The sequence below is a fragment of the Ixodes scapularis genome, unplaced genomic scaffold, assembly GCF_016920785.2.
Source record: "Ixodes scapularis isolate PalLabHiFi unplaced genomic scaffold, ASM1692078v2 PGA_scaffold1__304_contigs__length_218370807, whole genome shotgun sequence".
Taxonomy (NCBI): domain Eukaryota; kingdom Metazoa; phylum Arthropoda; class Arachnida; order Ixodida; family Ixodidae; genus Ixodes; species Ixodes scapularis.
Genome location: NW_024609846.1, coordinates 88,732,773 through 88,748,978, shown reverse-complemented (window position 1 = coordinate 88,748,978; position 16,206 = coordinate 88,732,773). Strand labels below are relative to the sequence as shown.

Sequence of the window (16,206 nt, the reverse complement as noted above, 5' to 3'; positions counted from 1 at the left end):
TAGCCATAGGAATTTCATCCAAATCGGATCAGAATTGACCGAGTATCTTCAAACTACAGGGTGTCCCTTTAAAGGGACAATGAAGGCAATTTTGGACATCTTTTTCTTTTTGGCAAATGAACTGGGTTCCAGGTACATCTCGGGCAACGTTGCCCAAATCTCAGCCAAAACCGGTGCTTGTGTGCCGCGCAAATCAATTAAACAGTTGCGGTAATAATCGTACCGGGATCGACTGGGGCGATGTCCCGAGTTGCGGGAGAAGCTAGGAGAAGCGGAGCTCACGTGACCGATGTGGGGCCAAGAAGCGCGACGTCACAAGAGACGCGTCAGCAATTGGTCGAAACGAGAGACGTGCCCTCGGTCACATTTTGGTTCGCGATTTTTAGAAATACTGTTCTAATTTCCGCTTGAATACCCATGAAAAGTATAAATCGGACCGGAAATGATTACTAAACCATAAATAAAGCAGCATAATTGTTTTTTTCTTTGCTACACTGGAACTCCGCGAAACGGCCAACGAGTAACTATGGGCACTTCGGCATGCGTGCCGCTCGTTATCGGCAGGGCGGTCTCCGTCGGGTGATGGCGGAGGCTGCCACACACACACTCCTGTTCCGTTTCTGTTGGGTCACTGAACAAAAGCTCGAACTCGCTCGCGAGAGCGGCACTGCCGTCCATGTTGACAGATTCTATGAAACGACCTCGCCACTGCGCTGCTATAACCCACCGCGGTAACCAGAGTCTCGATCTCCTAAATACTACCGATACCGACTATTCACACTTGACGTCACTCCCTACATCCCCTCCGTTTTCGGAGGCCCAGAAACGAGAATGGAGATTGTTCAGTTTCAGTTTCTTTACTTCTTTCGTAGGCACAAAAATATGTGTCACAAATATCTACAAAAATCGGGCAGCATGCTATGTTCCCCAGAGGCATAAAAACACCATTTAAAAAAATTAAATAAAATTATCTTCATTGTCCCTTTAAATCACCGATGCCGACAGTCACAAAATCGCAACACGCACTACTCCAATGCACCAGAAACACCTCACGCCATCTGTAGGTGGCGCAGTATACTTCATGCCATAAACAACTCTCTCCCGAAGGCAGCATTATTCGGCACATGGCCTGGTGGTTTTCAACCGTGATGTCGGTCAAACATAAGGTGAGATGTTATTTTAAAATTATTTCTAATATGCATGTCATCCTAACTATTTATCAGCTCTATTTCACATAAATTTGCAAGTTTCATCAGTTATAGTCTGCATAAAATTTGAGCTTTATACAGCTACATTTTACGTAAATTTGTCACTGAACGACATTTGGCATTCAGTGACATGTATGTCGCATTTTGGGTGACTGAAGAAAAAAAGCTACTGTTAGCCCGAGAGTTATTTTTATGGCAGATGATTTATAGACGCTTTACAGCAGCTGTGCATGGACGCCGCCATAACTGACCTTCAGTTTTTGTTTCCTCTTATTCCGTTTATTTCACTTCATCATTACCATAACAGGCCAGGTTATTGCCATATTAGCCTCAACTGTGTCCTTTTCTAAAGCATCGGCCTTTGTAGAGGATCGTCAACTACCGTTTCAGTTGCTCGGCATCTCGGTAAGACAAGAGAAGGTCAGCAATGGCTGCTGTAATTTGGCGCGTGTGTAAAGCGTCTATATGGGGCTGATCATCAAGCTCTCTTCAAACTAAGATCGACACAAAGAAACGATGGGGGCCCATAAAGCACATGCCTGACCGATACGACTGCACAGAGAGCATGGAACACTACCCAGTTGTGAAGGACGCAAGACCACAGTGCAAGGAACAGGATTCTACAGGACACACAGTGATAATGTGCAGCAAATAGAATGCTTTTCTTTGCTTGAACAAAAAGATTTCTAAATATTTCTACAAATTTCACGAGCCATGGAGCTTGAGCCTACATGCTTTCAAGGCTCTACTAATTTGTATTTAAAGGATAATAAGTGAACCCTTGTATCAGAGCTTCGAGACATTTTTTTGTACATTTATTTTTGAGAGAAAATTTAACTCTATGCAGGTTGCACTAAAGAAATAACTTATTTACCTTTTTGCCCGTTGCTGCGAACTCGCAACATAACCACATTTTATGATATGGTGCTTTTGCCATAATCGTCGAGGTGCCTATCCTTTTGAAATGCCCTAATCAGCAATTTCCAGGAAAAAAAAAAAAAAAAAAAAGAATTCCGAATGGAGTGATGAATAATTTTGGCATTAAATGTTATAATAATAGATGAAGGAATTAAGCTAATTTAAGATGAAGAATCAAACAAGTGAAACTTCCTTATTCCGAGTACTAGCAAAAAAAAAAAAAAAAAAACACCAAGCAATCTTTCTCTCTGCAATGGTCAGACGAAAACGCCAAAGAAAACAGCTCACCTTCCAGAGCTCCTCGAGCCGAGAGATCTGCTGTGCGGTGACCTGACGTGCCCTTAGCTGGTCCCGCTCGTGGGGGGCCCTGACTAGCCAGGGCAAGAAGCAGCGGTCGTGGATGAGTGGCTTCCACTGGTCGGGGTCCCAGTTCATGTCCTTGAGGGAGGACTGGGCTGCACACGGGTGCCGGCAGAGCAGCACCACCACCGAGTCCGCCTTGGCCGGGATGAAGCCCAGCACGAACACGTTCCGGCAGGCGCACGAATAACACTCCAGCACTGTCTCCCCCAGGGGGCCGTCCCGGTGCAAGGTCACCTCCTTGTGCTTGGCTCGCACCAGGTGGTTCACCATGTGGCTGCAAGCAAGCGCATGTGAGGGGAAGGGTCAAACCCCAAAAAAGAGGCTCCGTTGCCTTGTTAATCCGTTGCCGGTTAGCAGACGATATTCAGGAGATGGTGCCGGGCATTACTGGCTTTTGGAGCTGCTTTCGCGTGTGCATCTATTCAGGAGACACTTTGTTCCCATGGTGACGGTCACTATAGCGGATGAACTTCATTGTGCAAAAGGTGATGGCGGTGTAGCGATATCACGAGGCGTACCCTGGCTCTTCTGCTGTGTGTTTCGATGGGCAGGACACAAATAAAAAAAGGTTGAAATGGGGACATTGAGTAGATGGCCGATTTTCTCCAGGGCCTAACATGTTTCCTATTATTTCACGAAAAGGGCATTCTCTTGACCACCCGGCAGTCGTTGCTTTTCCTGGAACTTAGGTCTAAAATATCATATCAAACTGTTGGGTCATAAAACTGAATTGATGAAATGCAGCGTGTTGCAAACGAATCACATTGATTTGAATCGCTCAGTTTCAAAAAGTAGCAAATGATTGGTCCCGTGTGAAGCAAGAGCAGTCACAGCAACAACTGCTACACTTTGTCGAACCCTACTGCGCCTTGGGCCATGTTCGGTACCTTCCATGGTGCAGCTATCACCAAATGTCTGCTCGGAGAGTGACAGAATAATTTATTTCAAGCACACACAATTCCTCTAACGGTTGCAATGTGAAACTCTGGTGGCGTGTTGCCACTTTACCGCAACCGTGCCATCTAGCGGGTGCTGCACGACTCGAGTGCATGGCTGGCTGTCCTCAACACTTGCGGTTTACAGGCACCGGCCGTTTTCTGGCGTTTTGACCGAACCGTTACTCACTTCCATAGAGTTAAGGGGGGACATAGGTCTTCGGAGCCAAATACTTCCTGAAACTGCATTGTTCTGAAAATGGCGATGTTGACCTCTACAGTTGTTGTTCTACTGAATCTACCAGGTGTCTAATTTCGTGGATGAATATTTGAGCTATATATCAATTTATAATGCCTACGTGCATTGAAGTCGACTCTGAAACATTGTTTTCACAAAACACAATTTTTCGACTTGTTGAAAATTTGCAGGAGGGAATTGTCGGAACAGATGATCAACTTCTCCAGTTTTACGTAACCAGTCTGAGACAGCAGTCACTTTGTTACTTTGTTTCACAAGGAAAAATCAGGGCTGTACGGTTGATGTCGGCGCACCTACCATAAGAATTGTTTCGACAAATCTCTGTGAAAATTGGAGTCTCACCACGTTGACCCAGACAGAAGCTTCGCAAGAAGGTTCTCACCTGCCGGAAGTGTTGCCTCGGCCATTACAGAACCACCGCTTGCACACATTGCACTGCACCACGCATCCGGGGTCGTGGATGCCGCAGTACCTGCAAACAAAGTTGACAAGGAGCCGTCAAACCCATCTGTCGACTTTGATCGGATCGCTTATGCAGCCAGTACCATTTTGCTTTAATGAATTGTGACTACAGTAATTCCTCGTTATAACCAAGTCACTGGTATGGCAAAAAAATTAGGTATAAGTGGCAACTCGATAAAAGCAATAGCGCCAAAAAACAGCGCCAGCAGCCTTGAAGTTGGACAAGAACACTGCGGAACACTCTGACCGTATATTTAATCAAACAAACCTTGGTTATGAACTTCTCGTGCCAGCTTTACCGAATAAAAAAATAATGAAGTGGAGTTTGCCACTAATTTCATACAGGCATCAGTTCTCCTAGAACTGTTCCAGGCATCGCAAGAACACTGTCACTGTCGCTGCACTCCATTTTGCTTTGAAGGAGCCGTAGGATGCTTCGCGTCTCCGCAGTCGTCGGCGTTTCCCAAGGTGCCTCTCTGACGTTGCTTCGTGTTTACCCTGGTCGCATGCAAGGTCTACGATTGCAGCATTTGTGGCAGGAGCAGCAACAGAAACGTCCGCATCAACAAGCACGAAGAAATTAAAGTTATTCTCGGTGGCTTCACCAACATATTTTCACACACTCCCGTAGAGATTGTTGAAACTCTGGAAATCGTGCGCCGGCTTGGCAAGCATGCTCGCAAGAGAAAATCCGACAAGTGTGAAGCAGTTGGCAATCTTTTATCTTTGGGTCACGGGCGCTTTCTCCTGCATGAGAAACTTCTCGAACCCGTCCAATATGCCTTGCTTGTTCTGTGAAATGGCGGACAGTGTCGAACAGCCAATGCTGTAATGTCGAATTCTTTGGACATTTCGGACTTGGGCCAGCCACTTTTAACAACCTTGCTGATCTAAGCGACTTTCGTTAAACACTCCAAATCTCCCATACAATAAACGTGTGCTTGTAGTACGCCGCAGGCATGCGCGTCGGGGGCTGCCAAAGGGATGAACTTCTCTGCGCTCCATCGCTCCCTTGACTAGATTCCGACAGGAGTCTGGCACTGTCGGCTGTGGGCGCCGTGACTTGTGTTGCAACGTTCACGCTGCTCTCTGCCCGCATCCCTGCGTCGCAGCATCCGCATCAGAAGCGGCGCTCTGCCAGCTCTGCGCGCTCTGCCCTTCGTCACCCGTTTACTTCGTTGTGCCGTTTGCTTTGGTGGAGAAAGGGGAGGTAACACAAGGATTTCTGTGCACCTCCGTGTAGGTTTGCGTGCTTTCGGCACAGCAGTCTTCGTCATAAGCGTGGTCGTCCACCGATACACCTCTAATAATCCAGTCTAAAATGCGTGCATTTCGGTCAAGACCACGTTGAGCTTCGATAAAAGCGATTTCGTTATAACGAGGGATTACTTTATATGGAGGCTTTAAGACTCGACAAGTTGCTCATGCCACAAATATGCGTCGTTCCAACTCTACGAGCAAGTTTGCATAACTTCAATCGTGTCACCAAAATTCTAAATAAAAAATGGTTAACAGTTCATCTTAAAATTCATGCCGGAGAAATTCTGCTAATAATATTTCTGTTTTGTCTCAGACTGATCAGCTTGTAAAGTGATGCAGCAAGTCGTCGGATTACATCATCACACCTAGATATACTCAAAGTCGACACATTGCATTGTGTTTATCACACCCAGCTTTGGACTTCGGCCAATTAGCTGCGGGAATTAGTCAACCAAAAAGAAAAAGCGAAAAACATTTTTTCTCGCATAGATTTTATTTGAAGAAGTAAAACAAATAGAAGGTGGGGGCACCCCCTCAAGTCTCCCACCATCTATCGAGTGACGTCACTGGGAGTATCTAATGTCACTGTATCCTGGCAATGTAGTGCCATGCCAAGCTCCACTACGGTCGCCATTTTGGTTCATTGAATGAGCAGTTTCTCCTTGGTGAGCTGATCTGAATTCGCTGGTGACGTGTAGCTCTAGAGGGAGGTTTCTTAAATCCCAAGATTTTGTTAGCACACATCGGCGAAACAAGCACATATCTTCTCACTGCCACCAGACACGGCAATGATGCTTGGCAGCATTAAAAAATAATTTTCTATCGTTGACTATGCAGTAACAACACCACCATTGTAAAAGATATGCGGAGATAAGCATGATTGACAAATGGATTGCATGCACAGCGCCAAAGCTGATTATACTGGTGAGGAACGCTTTCAGTTCGATGATGCTCAATAGCGACCTTGATGCAACTGGTTCAGAACGACCCTCATGAAGCTTCCAATAGACCAAAATGGCGACTGCCATGGCAACGGGGACTGATCAGCCAAGCACTTTGCGAGGTTTGGTCATCTGCATGTTGTTAACTGTTTGTGTCCGGTTAATCAGCAGGGAAGGCAATGGCACTACTTTCAAAGGATCCAGTGACTTTAGGAGTACCACCTAATCTCCCTTTCGGTTGTCTTCAAAGCTGCCCAGCAGCTCCTTCCACAACTATCAACATCTCAAGGATTAGCATCACCAAAGGTTGCAGCGAGCAATTAAGACAAAGGACGGATCGCCACGAGGCTGACGGTGAGTGTAGCAGCAACAGAAATAGAATGGTTTTGTCAACTTCCGCGTACTCCCAATGATGGAAAATTGCCGTTTCTGTAACTGCCACACGCAGCTGCAGATTCGCAAATGATGTGTCTTTTCTTTTGTGATTATGCAGCGGAATCGCAGCGTTTCAAGGGAAGGTGGCACATTTCCTCGCACTTGTTCCGAGATCAACAATATAAACTATACGAGATGCAAATCCTTTCAACATTAGATCATTGTACTGCCCGTTTAAAAGGGTCATTGGCAATTAGAGGCACCATTTAAATACTTTAAATATATTTTTGAGCGTTTAAGTTAGCAGGTTCTATTATAAACAGCTCGTTCCAACCAGTTTACCAGATACTACTCACGATAGGCACCTCACCCCCTCTATCAAGAAACCGTTCTATATTTTAACACATGCATTACCGGTTCAAACCCAGTCTCCAGCACGCGCTCATTAATTTCCGCCTTGCTTTGACTGGATGTGCTCAAAAAACCTCAAAGCGTTACAGAAGGTAGAAAATTTGCACTTGAGGCAGAGTTAGCAGCAAATTTTTTACTCATACCTACACAGTTGTGGAGGTGCCAGTACAATATTCATTTAAAACTCTCAGTGGTACATAGTGTACACACTTACATTTGTTACACGCACACAAAAGATGAAGGGATGTCCACTTGCCTTTGCTCTGGTTTCAAAATTTTACTTAAGACTGCTTTGCTATTTAAAAGACTTGCGAGACCGCAGCATCGTCGCCGGGCAATGTCACTATCACGTCCGAAAGAAATCGTTCAACCGTCAAGCAAACAAGCACACACTTGTTGGACGAGACATTTCCAGTGTCAAGTAGTACCGAAGCTTCTTAGGCATGCGGCATGGCGACACATGATTCCGTCGATACAACAACACCGACAACATGACAACACCATCCACAACCAAATACAAACGACGCAGCTACCACTAAGATTCAAGGAAGACGTCAAAGTAATAGAAAGCATTATTTTGATGCGGGGCGTCAAAATATCTTCAGAACTATTTACATGTTTTACGGAAGTGACGTCATTAATGTAAAAATTATTTTTAAGTTACTTTGACTATAGATAGTGAAATAGTCACTGCTTTTCTCACGACCTGGATGACTTTTACCCAAATAATCCAACAACTCATTGAATGCTCCCTTCCCTTTCCCCCCTCTCCCCTGGATGAAATGCAGAGGCGGTGCTCACTTGCACGCGTGGTCGGGGAGGTCCTTGCTGTAGTACTGGTCTTCCTCGTCCTCTTCAAAGGTGAGCTCGCCCAAGACTTGGCCCGTTGCGGCCACTGCGTCCAGTCCGTTGCCCAGAGAGACCTCGGAGTTGGGGCCTGGCAGCTGGACCGGCAAACAAAGGCATTTGTATCTCTCGTGGGAAAGACGCGCAAACATCGCCTGGCCTAGACATTTCAACAAATGCAACGAAGATACGACAGCAGTAATATGCAGTTCCCTACCCACCTCTCCGCTCCGCCAACTTCTTTAGATCTATCGGTCGGCAGGCTGTTGTCCGTGCGAGAGCCGGTATGGGCAGATAGCGATCCTAGCACAACCAGCAGCACCGCTCCCACGGGCAACAGTGAACGACCGTTTTTGAACTACACTCTTTTTGCGCAAACTTTATGTCCACCACAAATACAACAAAATCATTGTCCACCACAGGCCATGTGCCTCCAACATTCCAACATTTCTACCGCTTCTGTCCATATGGGCTGGGCTGATAGCGTAACGAGTGCCACTGAGCTGACGCACCACGAAAAGGCACCAGGTGTTCTAGGAAGCTTGACAAAAAACTTTATCTAATAATGTGGCTCCGCATGTTATTCCGTCAAATCAACAGCTGCACTCCGTTGCGGACTCTCTCCCATGGACTAGCTATGGGCGCGACCGACACCAACACGAACAAGCAAGATTTGTGAAGGGTTCCCCACATAAAGCCATCGCTTTAAAAACGCACAATGGAAGCAACCAGCCAACTGGACGGCCATTTCTCCTTTCTTCGTGAGATGGAGTTACACCCTGTTCGCCCAAATGCTAATGTTCCCTCTCTCCCCACACTGTCCTAGTAACAAGTTATTTGGTGAATAAATTATCGACACACTCCAAAGGTGCTGCTTCAATAATTCTTAATTGTCCGTCGGACTATCTTTTATTTGTGCACGAGTCCTATACATCTATGATAAATGCATTTACTCTGCATTTTGGGGGACCTTTCTAATGTACTTAAAGGGCCCATGAAACGATTTTTGGGTTGGGATAAATCATTTTAGATTGGGATTTTACTAATAGAACATCGTTCAGTGGGCCAAAAGCAAAAAGGTAGAAAGTCAAAAGCCTGACATTCAGTGCGAAAATTTGAAAACACAGCGGACTATTTCGTTCCTCCTCCCCTTCGTAACCGCTCTGCCTTTTCACTGGGATACATCCGCGGTCCCAAAAGCGTGTCATCGGGTCCAAACTGACGTCACACAAGACCGGACCTCATTTAGTCCCTTCACCCCTAAGCTGACATTGTGGTGGAAGCTACGCGCTTGCCGGACCAATCAGCCACCTTCGTTTCATCACCTGACTTCATTCTCTGCAGCCACATTTGCCACGCTTACGTGGCAAAAGTGTGGCTAGCCCAAGGAGCACGTAGCTTCCACAGCACTGTCAGCTTAGGGGTAAACGGGCTGGGGAAAGAAACTTTTGTCTGAGTTTTGAGCGACGGGCTAATCTTCTAGGGGGACAATGGCTCTGTCCGGGTACATAAACCAGATCCTGAGCAAGAGGGGCCTCCCTTCTTTTCGTCTTCTTGAACTGTTTGCTGGAATGCGCGATTTATGAGTTGAGGAGGAAAGCGAAACAGGAAAGAGTTGGAAAAGCGTTTCATGACCCCTTTAAGATTCCATAAAAAAGAAAGGGGGGGGGGGGGGGGGGGCTCCCTTTTTTCAAAAATAATTAGAACACAATCAACAAAATCTGCTAATTACAATTGATTGTATTTTGAAACGATGGTTGTATTTTTCATTCCAAACGGTCAATTCTAGCGTGAGCATTCTAAGAGCAGCCATCGGAAAGCGCGATGCATCTCGGGAAATCTGGCACCTCCAAAGCGTTTGTGACATCATGTTTACCTTCAGGGGCAAAGCTAGAAAAAGGCTGGCATGGTTGTGAGCTTCGCCACTTGCAGTGAAGTGATTGGTCCGAGTCATTTTGAAGCAGCTTTGAAGCAGCCGAAGTCTATTTTGGACCAGCAAAAATGACTTTTGGAACATTAGTGTACACATATTTTGCATTCATACTTCTGCAAAGATTATGCGAAGATTCATGTGTCAGCCTGCTCAACTAAAAGGCAGCGACTACTTTGCCTTCTCATAGAACCTTTCGCTAGCATCAATTGCAAGGAGAAGCGAGTCCCCCTCAAACACAGAACTAGCTGTTTGGTTGCATATATTTTCGGTTGCCTATCACAGTCTATCATATTATACACAAGCCGAAGTTTTATTCAGAAATTGTGTTCAGAAATTGACGGCATGGCTGGTACCCGGCACAGTAGCGTCGGAGCGTCCAGACACGCCCGCGTCTATCGTTGAAAATGTTTTTAAAAAAGATGCGAGACGCGAACCACGAGACGACGAAAGCGCGAAACGTAAAACGGCAAAAAAAAACAAAAAACATGCAAGAACATAACACACACATGCTCAATTACGGTACTCAGTTTAGTTTCGGTTTTGAAAGGCAACCGAAATTGGTGTTTTGGCGCAAGCTTGGCGCAGATCACCCATATTTTGGCAAAATGTAGCAGGATGTAGCAGGGTTAGCCACTCGGCGCAGTTTGGCGCAATTGGCGCAGCAATCACATCACTGTCATTGTGGTAGCAAACGTCGATTTCTCTCTTGGACAACAGCGCAATGTTGTAGTTTCGCAACACTGTAAAGCGGCAAACTGTTTCGTTCCATCCTCGCTGGCGTCTGCTCGTCATCTCCCTTGTGTGGATGCACTTGGGAGACGGACAAACCGGGGACACGTCATCACGTGATCAACCCACCTGCGGATCAGCCCGTCGTGTAAATCGGCCATTAGAAGTGCCAAGCAAGTAAAACTAACCCTGCTCTGCCACACTAAACAGCTTCGGAGAGTAGCTTTTAGCTGCCGTACCTTTCACCGATGCAGCTACGTCAACATTGGTTACATTTCTTAGGGAAGTCACTTACTAGCCACGCACAGTTATTTTGCACCATCTTTACTATCCTTTAATATATCCTGCGACACAGGTGTTATGTAAATGTCCACAAGATATGGAACTTGCCAGGAGTTCTATTGCCGCAACACTGCACAAGGGGCCATTTGTCACAGGTGAATAATGCTTTAATAAACGAAAAGAGTCGAGTAGCATGGTTACCGCAACAATGTCACCAAATGAAAATGACGTTTACAATAATTTTAAAAATGAGGAATCACTTCCTGCATTAGCAAAATTTGTGGTGTTAAAAACAGAAACATTGTGCTACATAAATTTCACAACCTGCATGATGAAGTTGGAAGCATTAGAAGTATACAAAGTAATTGGATTTACGCAAACTATTTAGATGACACGTAGTACTTTGCTTGATTGATTGATTTTGGGTTTTAATGGCGCAGCGGCTGCTAAGGCCATAGTGCGCCAGAACAATGGTAGAAGAAAACACTGCGGTGCTATTTAGTTAAAGGTGAGGCATGATATGAGAGTTTAAAATCTTTCATGAAATGCAGACAATACAAAGAAAATTCACTAACTTAAATGTGCTGTAATAGGCCAATACTGTTTAGGAAGTTAAAAACTTGGTTATGAGGAACAAGAGGCTCCTCTCCCAGCAAAAGGGCTGGGTGGAATGGGATCTGTTCTTTAAAAAACCGTGAAAAGTTGGTGCGACGCTCCTCATGATATTTCGGACATTGAATGAGAATGTGCAAGACGGAGAGTGTTTCATCACATTCTTCACACATTGGAGCATTCTCTGCTCGCAGAAGGAAGCCATGTGTGAGTTGAGTGTGACCAATTCTCAGGCGACAGAGAACAACTTCATAAAAGTGCTCGTTATGTCGGCAACTGGCCCACTCAGAAAGAAGAGGTTTCACAGAATGGAGCTTATTGTGGACTTCAGTGTCCCATTCCTCCTGCCACTTCTTTTTAATCGACTTTTTCAATGATGCCCTGTAATCTAGGTATGGGATGCAGGTAACCTCTGTGTCTATGTCCCGACATGTTCTAGCGGCTTTATCGGCCTCCTCATTTCCAACTATACCGACGTGGCTAGGGACCCAACAGAAAGTAATGGTGATGTTGGAGTTTGTGGCAGCTACAATCTTGTTACGTATTTGCAGAATAAAAGCATCTTTTGATCTATCTAGGGATGCAAGTGCACGGAGTGCACTGAGGGAATCTGAGACAATTATGGCAGCCTTGATATTTCTTTTGATGATAGTGTCCACAGCTACCAGTAGGGCATATGACTCTGCAGAAAAGATGGTGGCTTGGTTGCTGAGCCGCGTTACAATAGTGCATGACGGCCCGACTACAGCACATCCTACACTGTTGCTCCCCTTCGTTCCATCCGTGTAAAACTGTACAAAGTTTTTGTAGTTTTCAGAGATTTGGAAGAACTCTTGCCTAAGATCTTCTGCTGGTACATTCTTCTTGTCATACTTGGAAAGAGAAAAATTAATTGGAATAGGTGTGATGTTCCAGGGTGCAACTGGGCTGGGCAACACTGCTACCGGGCTCGATAAGTCTATTGCAAAATTCTTGGCCTCGGATTTAAGGCGCAGAGGAAAAGGAGGTATAACAGAAGGTTTGTTCTGGTACGTCCTTTCATACCGCGTGTCCAGAAACACTTCGAGTGCAGGATGCTGAGGCATAGAGCGAACTCTTAAATGATATTGAAAGCCCAAGAACAGACGTCTTTTTCCGAGAGAGTATTCATTAGATTCAGCGTAGAGACTGGGAACTGGAGAGGTCCGGAAAGCCCCCGTTGCAAGTCGTAGTCCCAGGTGGTGGACAGGATCCAAGATCCGAAGAAGAGACGGCCGTGCCGAGCCGTACACCATGCAACCGTAATCTAATTTCGATCGAACAAGGCACTGATACAAACGCAGCAGGCACCTTCTGTCACTACCCCAGGACTTGTGCGAAAGAACTTTTAAAATATTCAATGCTAGCAGGCATTTCTTTTTTAGTTGCAAGATGCGACTACGGAAGCTAAGTTTCTTATCAAAAATAACCCCTAAAAATTTATGCTCAGGATGTACGTTTAGGGTCTGACCTCCCAAAGTTAGAGTGGGTTCTGTAATGATACCCCTTCGAAGAGAAAACAGAAAACAGACTGTCTTTTCTGCTGAAAAACGGAAACCATTCTCATCTGCCCAACGTGTCATTCCATTAATACCTAGTTGAACTTGGCGTTCACAGATAGCTGAATTACACGAAGAGCAGGATATTTGCACATTATCAACATAAAGTGCATAGGAGAGAGATCGGGGAAGAACCTGTCTAAGAGAGTTCATTTTGATCAGAAACAAAATAACACTCAGCACCGACCCTTGGGGAACACCATTCTCCTGGACAAACGTTTCAGAAAGTGTCGTGCCCAACCTCACCTGGAACGAGCGCTCATCGAGGAAGCTCTTGATAAGAGCTAGCATTTTCCCACGAATTCCAGCTGAAACTAAATCACTTAAAATTCCGTACCGCCATGTGGTATCATATGCCTTCTCAATATCGAAAAACACAGATAGACAATGTTGTCTGTTAACAAAGGCATCCCTGACCGTTTTTTCTAGGCGAACAAGGTGATCAACAGTTGATCGCCCTGTCCTATACCCACATTGAAATTTGTCGAAGAAGTTTTCCTGCTCTAAAAAATACACCAATCTAGAGGTCACCATTCGTTCAAACGTTTTTCCCAGGGAACTGGTGCGTGCGATTGGTCTGTAGCTGGAGGGTAATGATGGATCCTTTCCAGGCTTTAGCAAAGGAATCACAATTGCCCTTTTCCAGAAAATGGGATAAGTTCCACTGCTCCATACAAAGTTAAAAAACAATAGGATGGTATCTAATGTTGCAGGATGTAAATGCTGAAGCATACTGTAATGAATAAGGTCTGGTCCCGGGGACGAGTTCTTTCCCTTGTCAAGGGCAATCATCAGTTCCACAAGGGTAAATGGTTGATTATAAGCCTCGTTAGAACCACCGGTACATTTTATTGGTACTTTCTCTTTGGCAGCCTTGTATTTTAGAAAGGTGTCTGAATAATGCTCAGATCCCGAGACAGACTTGAAGTGTTCACCTAGAATATTTGCCTGCTGTTTTAGTGTGGGAACACTGCTGCCATCCAATGTGAAGAGAGGGATAGTAAATGCACGGTAATCCCCTCTAATTCTATGAACCCTGTCCCATACGACTTTTATGCCTGTGGAACTGTTGACTGAAGAAGCATACGACATCCACGTGGTTTTTTTAGATTGGCGTCTTACATTGCGGGCCTTAGCACGTAGCTTTTTAAACTTAATGACATTTTCAACTGTTGGGTAACGGCGCACTATTGTCCATGCACAGTTTTGCCGCTTACGAGCTAGGCTACACTCCTCATTCCACCAAGGCTTTGGTTTTGATGGTAAGCGTCCTGACGTTTTGGGAATAGAGCACTGTGCTGCTTGGACAATTACATTAGTCACAACTTCACAGGTTTCATTAACATCTAAGCTAGCTAATGTATCTGGATGCAACTCCGACTCCTTTTTAAAAGTGGCCCAGTCAGCCTTTTCCAACTTCCAACGCGGAGTTCGAGTTTGTAATGACTTAAAAGAGACTGTGCTTTTTAAAACAATGGGAAAGTGATCGCTACCATAGGGATTCTGATCTACACTCCATGAGAAGTCAGGCAGCAACGAGGCACTACCAATGGAGAGGTCGATGGAAGTCGATGATAAGGATGAGGCGCTAAAATAAGTTGAAGTACCAGTATTAAAAAGGCAAAGGCTTCGAGAAGTTAAAACCGATTCGATTATTTTCCCGCGAACATCAGATAGATTCCCACCCCAAAGGGTAGTGTGGGCATTAAAATCCCCCATCAAAAGAAAGGGCTTTGGAAGTTGATCTAAAAGAGAGTGAAGTTCTGCACTTGTTACAGCTTGTGAGGGTGATAAATATATTGAACAAACAGAAATGGCTTTATGTACTAGAACACGCACTGCCACTGCTTCTAAAGGAGTGTGCAAGGGTATGGCCATACAAGCAGCCAGCCTTGGAACTACTATCGCTACTCCTCCAGATGAAATGGTAGCATTCAGACGGTCCTTCCGAAAGACAGTAAAATTTCGGAGGAAGTTGGTATGTGTGGCATTTAAATGTGTTTCTTGTAAACACAGGGCTGCAGGTTTGTGTTCCTGCAGAAGATATTCAACATCGTCGAGGTTAGTAAGTAGTCCCCTGCAATTCCATTGGAGAAATGTTGCACCCATGTGTTGGAGATTCTTACTTCGGGGGTGTTACTTGTTTTTTACTTTTATGGCGGGCCTTGGGAGTCTGCCACTCCATGTCGTCTGTGTCAGACGCATGAGAGGAGGCTTGGGTGCTTTCATCCATAGGTTCTGGGTCCTGTGGCGAGACCTTCCCAGATGGTATGGAAAGGCTCTGGCCACGAGGAGCCAGCCGTCGACCACGTCCACCTCCAGCCAAAGAGGCGGTGGAGGTGCCAGGCAGGGAGGCGCCAGAAACCTCCTGTTCCTGCCCTTTGGGTGTTGGAGTGGCACAGGAACTATGCCGCTCCTTGGATGAGGATGTCTTCTCGTGAGAGCGTGGGCCCCTCTCCCTTGAAGGGGATCGTGGGCTACGGACAGGCTTGGCCGTTGCCGACCCAACCTGTGAAGGGGATGCCGTCTGTGCTCCCTCCCCACTAACTGGGACAGACTGCTGTCCCGTGAGAGCGAGAGGAGTGGTCGTCTGGCTGGAGGAGGCAGTAAACCCCCCAGCCGATACTGCACGCCCGGGCAGCTCGATTTTAAGCTTGGGCGTGGGGGACTGCAGTGGCTTCCGGTAGTCCAGAAAGGACGTCTGGGTAGCCACTGCAACCTTCAGTGGTGCATGTCCCCGCTGCACCACCTGCACGTAGCCGCCCTTTCGCAAGAAAGCAAAACGACGGCGTGCCTCCAGGTACGACAAGTTTTCTTTTACTTTTAGAGTCAGTATTTCTTTCTCATCTTTCCATACTCTACATGATCTGGAGTATGCCGGGTGGGCCTCGTTGCAGTTTGCGCAGTGTGCGCTGTTTGTGCAAGAGTCTGTCTTATGATCAGTTTTACTGCATTTCGCACATGTGGCTTTCCCGCGACAGTTCTGGGAGCCATGTCCGTACCTCTGACACTGAAAGCATCTTCGGGGGTTAGGGATATACGGCCGAACCCTGCAGTGGAGGTATCCGGCCTTGACAGCTTCAGGAAGTGTGGCG

The 16,206-nt window shown here is 46.0% G+C and overlaps 1 protein-coding gene across 1 annotated transcript in view; it reads right to left on the bottom strand.

Moving 5' to 3' along the window:
* The window catches only part of LOC8033544 (regulator of nonsense transcripts 1), a 57,443-nt gene that overhangs the window by 33,506 nt on the left and 7,731 nt on the right, over positions 1 to 16,206 (bottom strand). The window contains exons 2-4 of the mRNA XM_029972737.3: positions 7,934 to 8,076; positions 4,066 to 4,155; positions 2,415 to 2,763 (exon numbers count right to left, since the gene is read on the bottom strand). Of these exons, the coding sequence (XP_029828597.2) occupies positions 2,415 to 2,763; positions 4,066 to 4,155; positions 7,934 to 8,076 (582 nt within the window). The remainder of the gene's footprint in view (positions 1 to 2,414; positions 2,764 to 4,065; positions 4,156 to 7,933; positions 8,077 to 16,206) is intronic.